General features: G+C 44.1%; 1 protein-coding gene across 1 annotated transcript in view; it reads right to left on the reverse strand.

Annotated features, from left to right (window-relative positions):
- Positions 1-1,002: 1,002 nt before the first annotated feature.
- Positions 1,003-18,913, reverse strand: part of UBTD2 (ubiquitin domain containing 2) — a 43,231-nt gene continuing 25,320 nt past the window's right edge. Inside the window, exon 3 of the mRNA XM_059483687.1 lies at positions 1,003-2,099. Within this exon, the coding sequence (XP_059339670.1) occupies positions 1,702-2,099 (398 nt within the window). The 3' untranslated portion in view covers positions 1,003-1,701. The remainder of the gene's footprint in view (positions 2,100-18,913) is intronic.

Raw genomic sequence — 18,913 nt, forward strand, 5'->3', positions numbered from 1 at the left:
TTAAAAAAACTCCACAATAGAAAACTTGTTCTAGGTTAGTATTGATAAGCTCACTTTCACCTTTAAAAATAAAGGAAAAAAAAAAAGAAGAAAAAAGAGAAAAACAAAGCAAGTCACTTTGGTGATTATGAGAACAGAGAATTTGTTTTCCTTCCTCCAGCTCTGCATTTCAGGAATCCTGGGCCAAGTGGGGCCAGTGGAGCTGTCAGGAACCCTCAGGTTTGGTACAAAATGAGGACCAAGAAAAGCTGTAGTGGGGTGGGGTGGGGTGGGAAATGCAAAGAAAATGTGGCTCTGTTTCCCAACCATCAATGAAATTCTGCTTCCATCTGCTGGGATCTCCCTGGTACAAGAACTCCCTTGGAGTTTCTGAGTGCCAGAAATTCGATTTCTATGGAATTACTGAAGGAGCAGAAGTTTAAAATTGTCAAGGGAATCCCCCAGCTTCACTCAATTCACAGAGGGAAGACAGAAACCAGGAAAAAAAATAATCTGCTATTCCCACGTTAAGAGCACATTTGACTTTGGAAGAAGTGATTTCAATGATGGCTTAAACCCCAAGCAAACAGAAAAATGATGATTAAAAGAGCAGGGCCTTGATGTCCAGCAAAGGCAGGGGTGCAGAGCAGCTCCAGTGGGCACAAACTGCACCCCATGAGCCCAGTGTGGTCTGGAGACTACAGAGGGGTTTGTCACCTGCTGCAGGGCCCCTGGTACATTCTGCAGGGCCAGCACTGCCTGGGGACACTCCCTGTGCTGCTGAGGCCACCAGGCTGTCCTGGAGAGCCCCCCAGCTCCAGGGCTGGCTCCCAGGGACACCCCAAGAGCCGGGAGCTGTGCGCTGCTGCTGCTTCCTCAGCATCTGCAAGCCTGGAGGCTTCCAGGGGAGCTGCAATCCAGGGACAGCAGGGTCACCTGGCCCAGGTGTGCTGTGGGACACAGGGAATGGGTCACAGAGCAGCACTCACCCAGCACAGCCTCTGGCACCCGAGGACAGGAGTTCAGCAGGCACAGACTCGGGTGCCCACGAGGCAGGAGCTGGGGCTGAGCCAGTGCTGGAGCAGGTGAGTTACAGTACGGAGCAGCCAGGGTGTTATTGCCTGGGGCAGTGGCACGGGGCTACACTGCCACCTTGGAATGTACAATTGCTGCCTCTGAGCATCACCAGGAGCTGCCAGAGAGCAAAGCCCAGCCCAGCTGCACTGCCCAGGGCTGGCTGTGCCTCATCAGAGCCCGGGCACACCCCAGGGATCCCCGTGAGCTCCTTCCTGCAGGAACTGTGTGTGTGCTGCTGATATGAACTGGAAACATTGATTCTGTCTCAAGTTGGGTTTTTAAATAAAAGTGCTCTCTGTTGCTCCAGCCTCGTGGGTCAGGACACCACTGACAGTTCCAGGACCATGACATATCTGCATGAATGAAGAACAATCTCTTCCCTCCCTCTTCTCCCTCCCCTTTCTTTGCCCTGCCCCGTTGCTGTCGTGTTCAATACGAGATCAGGCAAACCCCAGAGGCCAGGTCAGGTCATATTTGTACATTTTTGCAGATCTCCATCACAGATGGAATTTTTTTTTTTTTTTGCTGGTCATTCCTTGCAACCCATCCACGAGCAGCACAACCCCAAAAAAAAAGAAGAGAGGGCAGACAAAACCAAACCCCAGAGCAGAGACGCAGCAGAGAAAAACCAAACGAGAGCAGCGCTCAGTTCTCCACCGGGGTGGGGTTTGCTAAGGGCTGGCTCACAATGACTTGCACCACGTAATCCTTTGGGATTTTCAGCTCCTCCAGTTTCATTTTGTCTGCCAGGGGTCTCCCAGAGAAGAACCAGCGCTGGCTGCCCGGCTCCACTCCCTCCACGGCGTGCAGCCGCCGCTTCATGTGGTACACGGTGTCCATGCTGCGCACCAGCAGCCGCAGGTCCTTGCCCGTGGACAGGCGCAGGCGCAGCTGGCACTCGTGCCCCGAGTTGGGAGGGGGCTCGGGGATGTCCAGAGTCTCCAGGTCACCCTTCTCCTCGATCATGTTGATGGGAGGGGCGAGGCAGTAGACGGGCAGCTGGTAGCGGTTGCCCAGTTCATCGTAACACTCGGTAAGAGCACCTTGGGGAGAGAAAGGGGAGAGTGAGCGGGGATTGCTGGCACATGTCACTCTGCAGGGGCCAGGGACACTGCAGGGGTCACTCTGGGAGTTGCTGGCACATCTCACACTGCACTGGTCACTCTGGGAATGAGTGGGAATTCCACACTGCACATTTCACACTGCAGTGTCACTCTGGGAATTCCTGGCATGTTTCACACTGCACTGGTCACTCTGGGAGTTGCTGGCACATCTCACACTGCACTGGTCACTCTGGGAATGAGTGGGAATTCCACACTGCACATTTCACACTGCAGGGGTCACTCTGGGAATGAGCAGGAATTCCTGGCACATCTCACACTGCACTGGTCACTCTGGGCATTCCTGGCCCATCTCACAGTGCAGGGGTCACTCTGGGAATGAGTAGGAATTCCACACTGCACATTTCACACTGCAGTGTCACTCTGGGAATTCCTGGCATGTTTCACACTGCACTGGTCACTCTGGGAGTTGCTGGCACATCTCACACTGCACTGGTCACTCTGGGAATAAGTGGGAATTCCACACTGCACATTTCATACTGCAGGGGTCACTCTGGGAATGAGCAGGAATTCCTGGCACATCTCACACTGCACATCTCACTCTGGGCATTCCTGGCCCATCTCACAGTGCAGGGGTCACTCTGTCACTCTGGGAATGAGTGGGAATTCCACACTGCACATTTCACACTGCAATGGTCACTCTGGGAATTCCTGGCATGTTTCACACTGCACTGGTCACTCTGGGAGTTGCTGGTACATCTCACACTGTAATGGTCACTCTGGGAATGAGTGGGAATTCCACACTGCACATCTCACTGGCAGATCTCACTGCAGTGGGAATTCCTGCCATGTTTCACACTGCAGTGGTCACGCTGGGAATGAGTGAGAATTCCTCACTGCACATCTCACACTGCAGTGGTCACTCTGTCACTCTGGGTAAGAGTGAGAATTCCTCACTGCACATTTCACACTGCAGTGGTCATTCTGGGAATGAATGGGAATTGCTGGCGCATCTCACACTGCACTGGTCACTCTGGGAAGTTTTACCCTGCTCTTCAACCACCCAAGAGGTGAGGTTGGAATTCAGGCTTTAAAGGACCAGACAAAAATCATCAATGCCTGACTTTGTTTGCATGAAGACAAAAATCATCAGTGCCCCACCTTGTTTGAAACTTGGGGCATTGAGATAAAAGCAAGCACCCCCTAAAAGCCAAACACCCCAGCTAAACCAGGATAAAGTCCCCAGACATGCAGGAGGGATGAGGATGTGCCCCCATGTCTCATTTCAGCAGCAGGGCCAAGGTTCAGGACACAAAAATCCACTTGGAGCAATTCCAGCAGGCTGAGCCCGAGCTGTGAAAATGCAGGAGGGCCCCGTGAAAGGAGCATTTTGTAACCTCTCAAACATCCCCAAATTGCTGGGATGGTTCTTGCAGGCCTGGTGTTTTAGTGAGCACTGCCAGGACAAACAAACACGGCCACCCAAGTCTGTGGCTCCATCAGCACCACAGAACAACACCCAGCACAGATTTTGGGTTTCCACAGCACCTCTGAGCCCACATTCAAACCTTGGTGTGATTTTTATTTCCCTAAACTCCCTTGGGGTCATCTGGACAACCTGGGTGCTCAGGAATTCTATCACATGCTGAATTACAAAATACAGGCTGAGTTTTTCACAGTGTAACTTCATAAAATAAAGATTTTACTTTTTAAAATAGATTTCCAGTGCCACTCTAGAAAAGCACCAGCACATTTTAACAAATCAAGGCAGAGAATGCTGAAAGCAGAGCCTGGGAAACTGAGGAAGCTGCATCCCAAAAGCAGGAATCCCTTCTCACTGTGGTTAAAGCCTGGTCTGAATTCACCTGTAGAACCAATTTCCACATTTCTGTCCATAGAGGGGCACAGTCGCTTGCCAAATTCCCCATCCTTGTGGAGCTGGGAATGCTCGAAGAGGAGCCAAGTCCTTGAGCTACAGATTATTAAAAACCTCTTTGACTCTGTTCTGCACACAAGAGCCAAGTGCTTCCTTAGAAATTAAAGGGGTTTTTATTTGGAGTTTTTTTTCATGCGGACACTGAGTTGTCTTAAACTTTGCTGTTTGATCAGCAAAATGACCCCAATATAAAATTCTAACTCAGGGATATATGTGGTGTCACCCAGCCCAGTGTAACAGCAGCATCTTCTTCTGGAAGGCTTTTGGATAGAAATCCTCTTTTTTAAAGGATAATTTGTGTTTGCAAAAACGCACAGAGGAAATCATTCAAAAGATCAATGGTTTAAGCTTTCTGTTTGTACAGGCATCTGTGCCCTGAGATTTATCAGAGAACAAAACCAAAGGAAATAAAATGATCTAATTACATCAACTCATTACAGTGTTTTACCACTAATGAATTTCAGAGCAAACCAACGTTTATCAAAGCTGTGTTGGACCCAAACCCTTTTATGGTTCTCTGCCATTTACAGACCCAAGCCTGGAGTTCCCACACCTCAGTTTTGTTTTTCAACGCTCATTTCACTCCTCATCTATTTGCTGAATATCACAGGACTAAATTCCAGACATAGAAACAAATTTGCTGCTCAAAACAAGCCAAAATCCAAACCTCAACAGCCTTTCAATGTAGCTAAAATTTCCTCAAAATCCATTTCTTTTAAAAGAATTCATCAGCTTTAGAAGAGCTCCTCAAAGAGTTAATTTTAAATAACATGGGGAGCTTGCTGAGGAATTCCTTCATCATTTATCTGGCTGCCCAGCTGAACTAACATGGGTCAAAGCTGGTGCTATAAACACTGGATTCCTTAATCATCATCAGATAAGCAATATTAAAACAAATCCTCTCAAACAGCAGCTAACTTGGAGGTCTGCAGCTATAAAAATAAATAAATAGAAAGAGACACAGCAGAGGAAAACTCTTGCCAATAAAACCCCACAGGCCCATCCCAGACTGAGAAATGGTTTTTACCAAACTGTTAATGTAAGAACAGGTTATCAATGTAAGAACAGGTTATAAACCTCACCAGTAATCCCAGTCTCCCATTCATCCTGGTGGAAATGTCCCCTGTCCCAATCCCCAAACATTCCAACATGGCTTTTTTAACTGAAAATCACAGGAAATAAAATACACCAAGTAGAGAACATGTCCTAAAATTGATGTTCTAACTGAAAATCACAAAAAAAAAATCAAATATCCCAACTAGAGAACACATCATTGCTGTTATAACTGAAAATCACAGGAAATCAAATATCCCAACTAGAAAGCACATCCTAACATTGCTATTGTAACTGAAAATCACAAGAAATCAAATACCCCAACTAGAGGACACATCCTAGCATTGCTGTTCTAACTGAAAATCGTAACAAATCAAATATCCCAACCAGTGAACACATCCTAGCATTGCTGTTCTAACTGAAGATCATAGGAAATCAAATATTCTAACTGGGCTTTTCTAACTGAAAATCAAATTTCTGATCCTTCCTGCAGGTTACAGCAGCTTGGGCCACGTTTAGCTGGAAGGGGCACTAAAAGACCATAAAGTTTTCATGAGAAACTGGAAAACGAGAGAGAAATAAATATTTTTTAGGTTTTTCTGTCCCTTAGGCAGCAGGGTCCTTCCAGCACAGCGATGCTCAGAGCTGCAGGGAAAAACAACCCCACATCCCAGCTGAGCCTCATTTCCCTTCCCTTCCCCAAACCAGAGAGGTTCAGATGCCAAAGCCTCGAGGATTGGAGTTTTCACTGCTGGACCATCCCAAGAAAGCTCTGGAAGGGGCAGGATCTGGGAGGAAGGCAGCAGGAAGGAAGGAAGGGTGGCAGACAATGCAAAAAAACAACAGCAGATGGGATTATTTTAATATTTCAGAGCTAACGGGGGCTTGGAGGGTGAGGGATTCTGGAAGGATCCAAGGCAGAGCTTCTTGTTGGTTGTTGTCCAGGTAGGAGACAGCTTGAGAATTTCAGAGGGGAAAAAATAAGCAGATGTGATCATCAAGCATAAGGGAACGGGAACATTTTGAAATTAATTGCTTTGCCAGCTACCAAAACTTTGTTTTATGAAGATTATGATGATATTGCACTGGATTTGGAAGGGAAAACACTAAAAAAGACTGGTTAAAATGCTGCTTCCACCCCTAGGCAGTTCAGAGTTTGGATTCACTTATCCTCCTGCAGGACCAACAATTCAAGAGCTCTCAATGACAGGAAGGGCAACTTTTGCAGGAGTTATTAAATCAAGCAAATATGGTCACACTCACCTAAAAATATGAAAAGTTTTAATGCATTTGAAATGGCATTTTGGCAGTTCCTTAAGCTGCACACCATTCTCTTCAGAAAAAGCAGGAAAATTCTTGTTTTCTCTTCTAAAGTGCTTTCTACTTTAGGTTTTAGAGCAATTTTGAGGAGCATTGCTCAGAAACACCCAAAACTTAAGAACTGAGCAGATTTCCATTTTATTTTCCCCCTTCTCTCAGCCAGATTTGCTGCAATGAAGAGAAATTAAGACAACACAACCCAAAATGTAGCTGTAGCAGTGCAATGAGACTCAGCTAATTTAAGGAGACTGTCTGTTTATAACACATTAGCCCAAGAAACAGCTGGTTCAGTTGTTTCCGTGACTGAAAATCTCCATTCCAAAGCCAAGCTGAGCCTGGATTGCTGAATAAATTGGGGAAAGCAGAGCTCTCACCTGTGGAGTATTGATTTGGACCCAATATAAATCACTGATGCCTGAAATTCAGAAGGAAAACAAAGAAGTCTCTGTGTCTTACAGCAGAGCAGTGATGAGGCAGAAAAGCTGAATTATCTCTTCATCGTTATTAGCTGCTGATTCTAGGTCTGAGCTGGGAAATACAAGATTTTATAAGGAAAATAGTCCCAGTGCTGGCATCAGGAGGACGTGGGAGAGGTGGAGCAGGGCTGGGACAGCAGCACACACACAGTGCTGTGCTCCACTCACCTGCAGGCAGCCCAAACTGGGAGGAATCCACACCACAAAGCTCCTCCTGACTTAATCCCAACAGAAACTGCTCAGCTCATCCCTGGAAGTGTCCAAAGCTGCTGGTACCAGAGTGGCTTTCCCCTTTTCCAGAGGGAAATTTGTGGGAATGCTTGTGCAAGTCAGTGCCTTGCATGGTGTGGAGAAAACAATAAAGAATTAATGGTGATGGCGAAACACTTGATAATAAACCACCCATATAAATCCCCTCCTGTGCTCCTTCCACGTTCAACTTCTGCAGATTTGAACTGGCAGAAAGCTCCAGGGCAAAGGTGCAGTTTGGATCCTGAGGCAGGGCACGAGTGCTCTGTTCCCATCCCCATCCTGCCTCTGAAGCTCCTGCAGGAATGGCTTTGCACATAATGAGTGTTAAGCATTTAATAATTCTCATTTCAAATCCACTGAAAAGCAGCTCTTCCATTATGGGAACATTATTGGTCTGGCTCCATTCCATGCTGGAGAAGAATTCCCAGAGGCAGCAGGAGATCCCAGGGCTCCAGGAGCTGCTTGGAGAGCAGGAGCAGCTCATTCCCACTCATTCCCACTGTGACACACCGGAATCGTAATTGAAAAGAAGGGAAAATAAGAGACTCTGACACCCTTCCCAACCTCGAGGATCCTACCCAGCTGCTTTTCCTGCAGTCACAGAATGGTTGGGGTTAGAGGGGATCTCTGGAGATCACCCAGCCCATCCCTGGAGCAGGTGACACAGGGACACGTCCAGGTGGGTCTGGGATGTCCCCAGAGAGGGAATTCCACAACCCCCCAGGGCAGCTGCACCAGGGCTCTGCCACTCTCCACAGAATGAAGCTTTCCTCATGCTGTAATATCAAAATAATCCTTTTAAAGAGCAATTCCCAGTTGGAGAATGCAACCAAAGATCCCTCAGGTGTATCCACGCCTTCCTGCCCCAAACTAAGCACAGGGCAGGCTCCTCACTGAACAGCTTGTCCTGAGAAATTGTGGCTGCCCCATCCCTGGAAGTGTCCAGGGCCAGGTTGGAAAAACCCAGGACAATGAGGGTGTCCCTGCTATGGCAGGGGGTGGCACTGGATGAGCTTGAAGGTCCCCACAAACCCCAATTTTGGGCAAAGCCTGCTGCACGTGTGCCACGTGCATCGCTGGGCTTGCTGATCCTCTCACAGCACAGCACCAGCATCACTTCACTCATTAGCACTAATTAACCAGGCTGAAGGTGAAAGATAATTAACAGAATCTTCTGAAGCAGAGGAATTTCTGCCCTAGCTAAATGAGGCACTTTTGTTCAGGTTTCAGCCCCAGCTGTGCCTCCCTCACCGTGCCTGATGTGCTGGAGAGGGGAGAGCAGAGGGACAGGGAGGGAAAGGGTGCTCAGGGAACCAAATCCCCCAAAATTCCTCTTGGAAATCCACACTAATGCCAACAGCAGCAGTGTAATCCTGCAGAGGAGCTGGGATCTGTCACCTCACCTCCCTCACCCGATGGAGACCAGGGAAGAAGGGACCTACACCAGAAAGCTCCACATTTCCCAGCAGTGCAACTTCCACAAACAACCTCATCCTTCCCTAAAACTGCTCTACCAGAGCTCACATTCCTCCAGGCTGTGCACTTCACTGGCTTTGATAAATAAAGTAATTATGCACTAATGCTCAGTACTTGTCATGTTAACAACACCATATGTACTGCTACTTCCATATCCCTGTAAAACTTGGATCTAACATTGCATGGAAGGAACAGCTTCCAAGAGATATTCCATCAGGGTTCAAAGATGACAAGTCATTTTACTAATGAAGTATTCATCTACTACTCTGCTTTGCATGTCATGAAAATAAATGCCTGTCTAGACAGGCTTCTTAGATAAAAATTTAAAAATAAAATGGTTGGTAAAAGAGCTTCTCTGTGTACCCTCTTCATTTACATTTGCTGTTCTGCATTATCCAGCTTCTTCAAGGGGCTGGAGGCTTTTGGAGGAGAAGAATAAAGCAGAATATCCTCACCACCTGTGGCTGCACTGCTGCCCTGGCAGTGTTTGAAGTCCCCAGGTCACCTGCTCAGGGTGAGGCTGAACTCAGATTTACACAAGTTGTCACTGCCTTGGTTACCACTGATTTTTTCAGTCTGCTGTTCCTGTAAATCCAGAGTGAACAGCTGGCACTCAGCATCCCAAATCCCAGAACTGCTATGGTTCAAATGGAAACCAAATGGGAGGCTCACATTATTCACATGGCGAAAAGTTCCTTTTTCTTGCCAGCCACTGACACTGACAGATTGTGTCCCTGGAAGTCTACAAAGGGCCACAACCAGGAATTCCTTGGATGCTCCAGGGATGGGGATCCAACCCTCCCTGGGCAGTTCCAGTGCCTGAGCCCCTTTCCATGGGGAAATTCCTGCTGTGCCCACCCTGAGCTCCCCTGGCCCAGCCTGAGCTGTTCCCTCTCCTCCTGTCCCTGTTCCCTGGGGCAGAAACCAAACTCCCCCAGCTCCAACCTCATTGCAGGGAATTGCAGAGAGGAGGAGGCACAGACTGACCAGGACTTGTTGGGATGTTCAATCAGCAACTGCTCAGCACAGCACTGGAGCTGCTCCACCTCCTGTGCACTCCAGGCAGGGAGTTCAGCCTCTAAACAATCCCCTGCTCAAAATGAGATTTCAGAGAGTTTAATCTGAGCTCCAAATGGATTTGGAGGGAAATTCAGGCTGACAGAGCACTTGTTAAAGCTCCAGGTAAAGCAGCAGCAGTGACAACCCCTCAGATTGAACACCCAACAAATGTTGGCTCTGATGGAGTGTGGGGTGGTCTCCCAGAGGTGGAAAACTCCTCAAACTGAAAAGCTCTTCCCCACCTGTGTGCAACAGGGAGAGAAGGCAAATGATGTCTTCAGTTTGAGCTTTCATATTTCCAGACTCGGTACTGTGTTAGTTTATAACTCTGAATTTCATAAAAAGTGTCAGCAAGTTCTGCTCCCAGCTCAGTCCCACAGAACAATCCTTTTCCAGCCCCACAACCAAGGACACCGCTGCAGCTTCAGCCCCAAAAGTGCAAACAACAGGGAATGGAGGGGAGCAACCTGGGAGGGTGGGACTGCATCACCTGGAGCTGGGATTGGACACCCCAGCATGGAAATGGACCCAAACTTATCAAAGTGTGAGAAGTCATGGCCAGGATCCATCTGGGGTGGAGCCACGGCCGGGCTCTGGCACTGCCCAAGGTGTGTCCTGTGAAGGGCTTTTAATAAAAACCTATTTATTCATTTAACTCTGCCCAGCCTCTGCTCCAAGGAGCCTCTGAAGGCAGCACAGGCATTTCTGAAAAGTGCTGCACAGTCATCCTCCCCACACCAGCAAAGACAAACTGAAACCAAAGGCAGGAAACAGAGAGGCGAGGGCTGCAGGGGAAGAGACTCCAGAAGAGCCCAAGAATTCTGTTGACAAAGCTCCTCAAAAAACTTTTCAAAACACAAGAGCAGAAGTTGAAGATATTTAAGGAAAACAACCGTAGGATGGAGCCATAAGGTGAATCCTTTAATAAGGGTGTCACAATAACCCTTTACTCCTCTAACACCGCCCAGCCTCTGAAGGCAGCACGAGCCCAGAACGACCCAGACGAGGACCAAGGTTTGCTCTGCACCTCTGCTCCTCCTGCTCCCACCCCCTGCAGCCCCCGCTGCCCCTGCAGGCCCTGCCCTGAGCCTGGCACTCCCCCATTTCCACGCTCAGTCTCCGCGGATCAGCAGCAAAACTGTGCAAGGCTCCAGGGAGCTCACGCAGCCTGACAGGATCCCACAGCCGAAAATAAAACTCCAGCACAAGGCTGGCTCGGGCTGCGGGGGTGGAGGGGATTAAAGGAGGTTACAGAAGATCTGAGAGTTCTTTATTTGCTCCTCACCTCCATGGTGCTGTTCTTTCAGAGCAGAGGCCCGCCTTTAAAACAAAATCAAATAAATAAAAAATAAAATCAAATAAATTTAAATAAAATTTTAAAAATAAAATAAAAATTGAAAATAAATTAAATTAAAATGAATAAAAATTTAAAGAAAGTGAAACTAAAAAATAAAATAAATAAAATTAAAATTAAAAATAACATAAAATAACACATAAAATAAAATAATAAAAATAAATTAAATAAAATAAAAATAAAATAAAATTACATTAAAATAAAATTTAAACAAAATTTTAAAAATATAAATATAAATATAAAAGTAAAATAAAAATAAAATAAATAAAAATAACATAACATAATATAAAATAAAATTCAAAATAAAATAAAAATAAATTGAAATAAAATAAATAAAAACAAATAAAAATTAAAATAAAATAAAATTACATTAAAATAAAATTTAAACAAAATTTTAAAAATATAAATATAATAAAAGTAAAATAAAAACAAAATAAATAAAAATAACATTAAAAATAACATAACAATATAAAATAAAATTCAAAATAAAATAAAAATAAATTGAAATAAAATAAATAAAATAAAAATAAAATAAAATTACATTAAAATAAAATTTAAACAAAAATTTAAAAATATAAATATAAATATAATAAAAGTAAAATACAAACAAAATAAATAAAAATAACATTAAAAATAACATAACATAACATAATATAAAATAAAATTCAAAATAAAATAAAAATAAATTGAAATAAAATAAATAAAAATAAAAATAACACAAAATAACAAATAAAATAAAATTAGTGTCCCTTATTTAAAATAAAAAACAAGAGAAAATGATTGATTAAGCACAAAGGTGGAAGAGTGAATGTTGGTGCTGCCTCATGCCCTGGATGTGCCCCGAGCAGAGGCTGCACAGATGGTGAGAGCCCAAAAAGGTTAAAAATCCAAGGCCTTGCTGTACCTGTGACCTTCCATAAAAACCTTCCTTGATCACTCAGGAATTATTAAAAGCACCTCAGAGGTTTCTTTGTTCCTGTGCAGCTTCAAGGATTCTAAACACAGGTGGGAACTCAGAGTTCATTTTGCTGCAGGTTTTCTTTGCAAAAGAGCTACAAACCAAGCATTGCTTGCTCTGGGCTGGGCTCAGCAAAAAAAATGAAAGTTTTTTTCTCAGTGATGACTTTCTCAATGTTAACTGTCAGCAAAAAGCAGCTCCCAGCTCTAGGTGCATAAAATCCTTTGAAATTCAGATTTTTCCAGAGGTCAAGCTGTTTGTAACAAACCCAGTGAATGACTCCAAGTTATCAGCTGAGTATTTATTGAAGGAGGTTGTGGAATATTTAAAAATACTGAAAAACCTCATGAGTGCTGCCCATGTTCCCTGCGACACCTCAGGCAGGATTTCCTCACCATTACCTGCCCCTAAAAGGTTCAAGGGAGAAACTTTCTGGGGCTCACACACTTCTGCCTTGGTTTTGGAGAAGAGTCAAATAATAAGAGAAAAGAAAAATAATAACAATAACAATTATTATTACTATTTTATGTTTTTTATTTATTTATTTAAATTCCTGAAGCCAAAGCAGCAGAAGATGCCAAAAGTTTTGGCCACAATCAAGTGGAGCTGATGGAGGAGGAGTGGGATGAGCCAGAAGCCAGAAGCAGGTGGGACACCCAAGAAATTGATATTTTAGCAATGTGCCAAACACCTTCTTGCAGGGTTTGATGCCATAAATTGAGTGTTTTCCCCTCAAGTGCTGCTCATCTGTGCTGAATGCACAACCCAGCGCTGCCAAAACAGCTCATTCATGGGGGCTCGTCAAATTCATTACAGAAATAATATCCCCCTCGCTGCTCCTGCCTCCAAATCTTCACTTGTTGAGATAATTATGTTTTTACCAGGCTTTGGTATGGTCAAACAGACTCAGAGCCTCACAGAGAGGAACTTTCTCACATTAAAGACAATTTTTGAGGGCTGCAGGCTGATGTGAGGGACACACCACAGTGAGAGGTAACCTGGATTTTATTCCACCTTCCCCATGTATAAATTGAGTTTTCCTAGCAATTAAAGTATCAAAATAAGTTACTAAAATATCAAAATAAAATACCCTTAGGTCTGGCTGAGCCCCCCATTTACCAACCTGAGGGCACCAATCCCTCCAGGAACACCAAATCCACTGCAAACCACAATTCTAGAAGGCAGCAGAGATCACCAGGGAAGGCTCTCACTGCAATCTTCAGGGGAAAAACCCATTTCAAACTTCATTTCCCACTCATATTTTAAACAGTTCATCTTTCTTTTTCTCATTCCCCAAGCAGACAGCAAGGCAGATGAAGCTGATCCTCAGCCCCTCCACTGCAAGCAGCCAATAATGGAGGAAATGTCCACACCTGGGGAATATTTAATAAAGCACCATGTCCTGAATATTATTGGGGAATATTTAATAAAGCAGGCATCATGTCCTGAGCACCATCAGATAGCACAGAACTGTTTTTCACCTGCAGCAGACACTCCTGTGTGGAACATCTGCAGCACCATGACCAACAAGCAGTTTCCCCCATGAGGAATTGGAGACCTTCTTTTGGCACAAATCTGGGTTTATTTTGAGCATCTTGTGGCCAATTTGGGTTTGTTGTTTGTTGTTTAGGGTTTTTTTTGGTGGTTTTTTTTTTTTTTTTTTTTTGTGTTTGGTTTGGTTTTTTTGTGGTGTTTTTTGTTTTTGTTTTCTTTTTTTTTTTTTTCCCTTAAAGGAATTAGCTGCAATTTTCTGGTCACACATTAATGGTTAAAAAAACCCCTAAAACATAATTTCTGAAAAGTGCTGCACAGTCATCCTCCCCACAGCAGAAAGACAAACTGAAACCAAAGGCAGGAAACAGAGAGGCGAGGGCTGCAGAGGAAGAGACTCAGAAGAGCCCAAGAATTCTGTTGACAAAGCTGCTCAAAAAACCTTTCAAAACACAACAGCAGAAGTTAAAGATATTTAAGGAAATTTAAGGATATTTAAGGAAAACAACTGTAGGATGGAGCCCTAAGTGGGGTTTTTATTTGAAGAGTTTTGAGAGTTTCTAACCTGCACTTAGATATATAAATAAATATTCCAGCCAGCCACAATTGCTTTACATCCTGAGGGTTTGATTCATTTTCCTTCCACTTGAAGAAAACATTGGGAATTCAGCATCCCTCAGAAAGGATGTTGTGATCTATTTTAGAAATATTAATCACTGCAGAAATGATGGAAAGCAGCATCTTCATTGGAGGAGGCTGTGAGGAAAGTGATTCATTTTCAAGGTCGGGAGGAATTTGGAGACACAACAACAAAGCACATCCTTCACTAGGAACCATGGCCATTCCCAAGGGGAAAATGCCATTTTCCCAGGTGTGATGGACACAGAAAATGCCAAAAATCACCAAAATAAGGGGCAGCAGAGGAGGAGGAGCTGCCACTGTGCCCTGAGCAGGCTGAGGGAGGCTGGAGCAGGGAAATCCCAAACCCAGCACTCAGCCTGCAGCTGAGCATCCCTCCTGTGGATGGAAAATCAACTCCTGCGCCTGGGCACTGAAAGAGGCAGAGATTGGGGGATTGCTCCTCAAAGGAGGCACTTTGTGAGCAGCCAGAGCTGCTCCAGGAAAGGGGTTTGGGGATGAGCTGGGATCCCACACTCCAAAAAAATGGGTTTTTGGGATGAGCTGGTCTCCCCAACTCTGAGAAATGGATTTTGGGATGAGCTGGGAACTGGGATTTTGGAATGAGCTGGGAATTGGATTTTGGAATGAGCTGGGAATTGGATTTTGGGACAAGCTGGGAATTGGATTTTGGGACAAGCTGGGAATTGGATTTTGGGACAAGCTGGGAATTGGATTTTGGGACGAGCTGGGATCCTCTACTCTGGGAAATGGATTTTGGGATGAGCTGCAGTCTGGATTTTGAGATTAGCTGGGTTCCCCGAGTCTGGGAATTGGATTTTGGGATGAGCTGGGCTCCTACACCCCAAAAAAATGGGATTTGAGGATGAGCTGGGCTCCCCAACTCTGGGAATTGGATTTTGGGATGAGCTGGGCTGCTCCACTCTGGAAATGGATTTTAGGATGAGCTGGGAATTGGATTTTGGGGTGATCTGGGCTCCCCAACTCTGGGAAATGGATTTTGGGATAAGTTGGGCTGCCCCACTCTGGGAATTGGATTTTGGGGTGATCTGGCTCACCCCTGTCCCTGCCCTGTGCTGCTGACAGGGCTGGAACCCCCAAAATTGGGATGCAGCTCCCAGCCCTTCCCAGAGGATGGCTGGGTGCTGGGAGGCAGGAGGGATTCAAGACTTATGAAATTCCCAAAGCATTCACTCCCCATTTCAGCCTCCCAGCCTACAGAGGGGACCTGACGTCAAGAACCCTTAAAAATAGACGTGCATGTGTAGAAGGAAAAGCAAAATAAAATCACTCTCCTAATGCACACACAGCCTCAGTGCCAGCAGCAGCTTGTCTGCTTCCTCACAAGACAGCAGCAATTTTGGGTTTTAATCCCTTGCCTTTTGGGGTTTTTTTTAAACTGAAGTAAAAACAAACCAGGAAAAGCTTCCCTGGAACTAATAACTGCTGTCTCCTGAGCAGAGTTTAGTCAAAAAAAAACCCCAAAGCAACAAACCAGGAGGCTCAGCTGTGAATTTTATGATGTTCACTACAGATTTTAGAGTTTGCTTAACTTTCATGGGCTGCATTTTCCTCTCAGTGCTACTGCTGATCATATTGACAGACAGGCTTTGATAGTCAGACCTCCCAAAGCTTTCATAACTCTGCTGGAATCTAAAATTAGACAGCCTCAGTCACCAAAATATCATTTTAAAGGGGCATTAGAGAAACCTGAGCGAGTATTTGGTATCCTCACAGAAAAAACACATTGTCCAGCAATGTTTGACATGTTTGGAGAGAATATAATCCATCAAAAATGTGATTTTGAATGATAATTAAAAAGCCTCTTCAGACAAGCAAGCAATTCCTGCAGCTTTGATTGCCAGCAATGGATAGAGAAATTTTCAAGGACAAGAGGAAGAAAAACCACAAGGAGCTGGTGGTTTTAAGGGCAGCAGTTCACAGGGGATTCAATTTAAATGCTAAAGGTTCCGCAGCAAAATTCACTGTACAGATTGACTCCATCACAAATTCATCAGTACAGAGGTAACTCCAACATTGCCACCACACAAAAAGCTCTGCAGAAGGACAGAGTTCCACTTCTGAGCTCTTCAATTTACAGGAACCATCCATGGGATGGACAGTGTTAAAAGCCCCCTACACTTTAGAGCATTTTGTGGCAGATATTTCTGAGTTGCTGTGCACATTTCAATCCCAATGCTTGGCTTGCTGGGCTGTGAGCGCACACTGACAGCTCAGCTTGCCATCACCATAAAATAAAATAATTGGACTCAATAAATGGAGGTTTTCTTCAACATCAATAAAAAAGGGAGTTTTCAACATAGCAAAGGGCAATTTTTTACATTGACTACAAGTGATAAATGTTAAAAACACCCACAACCCAAAGCTGCTGGTGGAGTGGTTTTAAGGGAAAAATTTATTTCATTGTATTTTTTCTGGTAATTTTTTATTGTATTTTTTGGTAAATTTTATGTATTTATACTATATTATATTATACTATATTACAGTATAGTATATTATAGTATAGTATATTATAGTATAGTATATTAGTAAATTTTATGTGTTTATATTATTTATAAAATGTAGGTTACCTATTAAAGGTAACCTGCATTTCACTACAACTTCCCCCTGTATAAATTGAGTGAGTTTTTCTGCCATCTCCAATTTATATTTTAGCAACCAAGCAAAACAATGCAAGGGCTGCTAAGATGCAATTTCTTAAATATCCCCAATATCCTGGGAACTCTGCTGCAGCTCATGAAGTGTCCAGCCTGGGATTTAAAAACTCCACTTAACCCCTGCCAGATTACAATTAATATTAATGACTTGCAGGCCAAGTTCAGCCCAACATTAAGATTATTTTAAAACACTACACGCTCCAAGATTTCCTGTTTGATAGCTGAGAAGTAGGGAAAACTCTTCTGCATGAAACTGAAATGGACTCATTAATAAAATATGGAGGATGTGCTACTTTAAGACAGGAGGAGGAGAAAAAAGAAGTAGAAATTGGTGATAACGTTATTTCTATTTTTAAACCCATCCCACAGAGTCACCCAAGATAGATGAGAAGTGCTAAGCCCATCCCACAAGCTTATTTATTTATTTAATACTTCTTACACGCTATTTTTAACAGCAGAAGCCAGGAAAGGCATCCATTAGAAAAATTACACTGAGAGTCTTCCTCACAGCAGAGGAGTGACACATCTGCCTGAAAACAGCCTCACAAGAGGTTTTTTATTTTTATTTCCCCTCCCTTTCCTGTAGGATCAGAATCCTGTAGGATCAGAATCCTGTAGGATTCTGGCATAAAAAAGCAATTTTATTTTTGCAGCATCGGCTCAGGCCGAGTCTCTGGGTGCAAAATCTGGATTTTCAGTCCTTCCTCACTGCCCAGCCCCCTCCTCTCCCTCCTCCCCTTCCTGCAAGGTTTCATTTTCTCAGGAACCCCTGGTTTGAACACAAGGACAGTCAGATGTAGATGTGGGGCTTGCCTTGAGCTTTGTTTTTTTTTTTTTTTTAATCCTTTTGTTGTACACACAGATAATAAATGAAACCCCACAGCCCCTGGCATTGCAGCATTTTACAAGAAAAAAATAGTGAGAAATCTTTCTCTTTTTTTCCCATAGATTTAAATTAATTTATCCAACAAATGTTGGGTTTTCTTGGAAAAATATTTAGATTTATACCAGGAATACAGACGGGCATCTCCAGGGATGGGGATCCAAACCTCCCTGGGCAGTGCCAGTGCCTGAGCCCCCTTTCCATGGGGAAATTCCTGCTGTGCCCACCCTGAGCCTGCCCTGGCCCAGCCTGAAGCTTAATTTTCATCCAAACTTTTTTATAGAAGACAGAGCCTGGGCAGGTAAAGAGATCTAGAAGAAAAAACCCCAAAACAAAAAAAAATACCCCCAAACAAACAAAATAAAACAAAAAACAACAACAAAACCAACTAACAAAAAACTACAAAAAACCAACTAAAAACCCTAAAAATCCCAACCCCAAAACAAAACATCTCAACAAACAAAAAAAAAACCCACAACAAAAACACCCCAAAACAAAACAAAGAACAGCCTAAAAAAAAAACCCAAAAACAACAACAACAAAAAAAAAAAAACACAAAAAAAACTCCACCAAAACAAAAACAAAACCCCCCCAAAAAAAAAAAAAAACCAAAAAAACCAAAACACCCACACCCAAAGAAAATCCAAAAAAGGGGCTAAAAGATGAATTTCAGCAGTGCCAGTGGTGCCCTGCAGAGCCCAGCAGCTCCATGGGGAATGTGAGGATGTGAGGGGGAACCTCCACAGGATCCTGCTGCAGACATCACAGCTGGATTTCTTCGCAGATATTTCCCCAATTCCCCAATTTTGCCCAAAATAATGAGAGGATTTGATCCATAATCTCCTCAGCCATGGCACTGCCAATGGAATATTTGGATTTCTAGAAGCAGCAGCTTTCTCTGGACTGGGGAGGTCACATCTTGCCAACAGCTGATGCCCAAACGTGAGAAAGCTGAATAAAAATAAATAATGCAATTCTGTGGGTAGAAAAGTCCCCAGTAAGCTCCACATCCTGGATAAAAATTCTGAATATTCTCTGTGTTTGGAATTCAGCCTCAAGCTAGGCCTGCCTTGGGCAGCAGAGCCCCTGGTACAGCTTTGATTTCTGCGTTATTTCTCTGATACTCTGAATATTCTGCATGTGAGCCTTAAAAAGCAGATTAGCAGTGGGCAGGACTCAAAGCAAACTGCTGGAAAAACAGATTTAAGAGCTCACATCCAT

Source organism: Ammospiza nelsoni, chromosome 16, assembly GCF_027579445.1.
Source record: "Ammospiza nelsoni isolate bAmmNel1 chromosome 16, bAmmNel1.pri, whole genome shotgun sequence".
Taxonomy (NCBI): Eukaryota; Metazoa; Chordata; class Aves; order Passeriformes; family Passerellidae; genus Ammospiza; species Ammospiza nelsoni.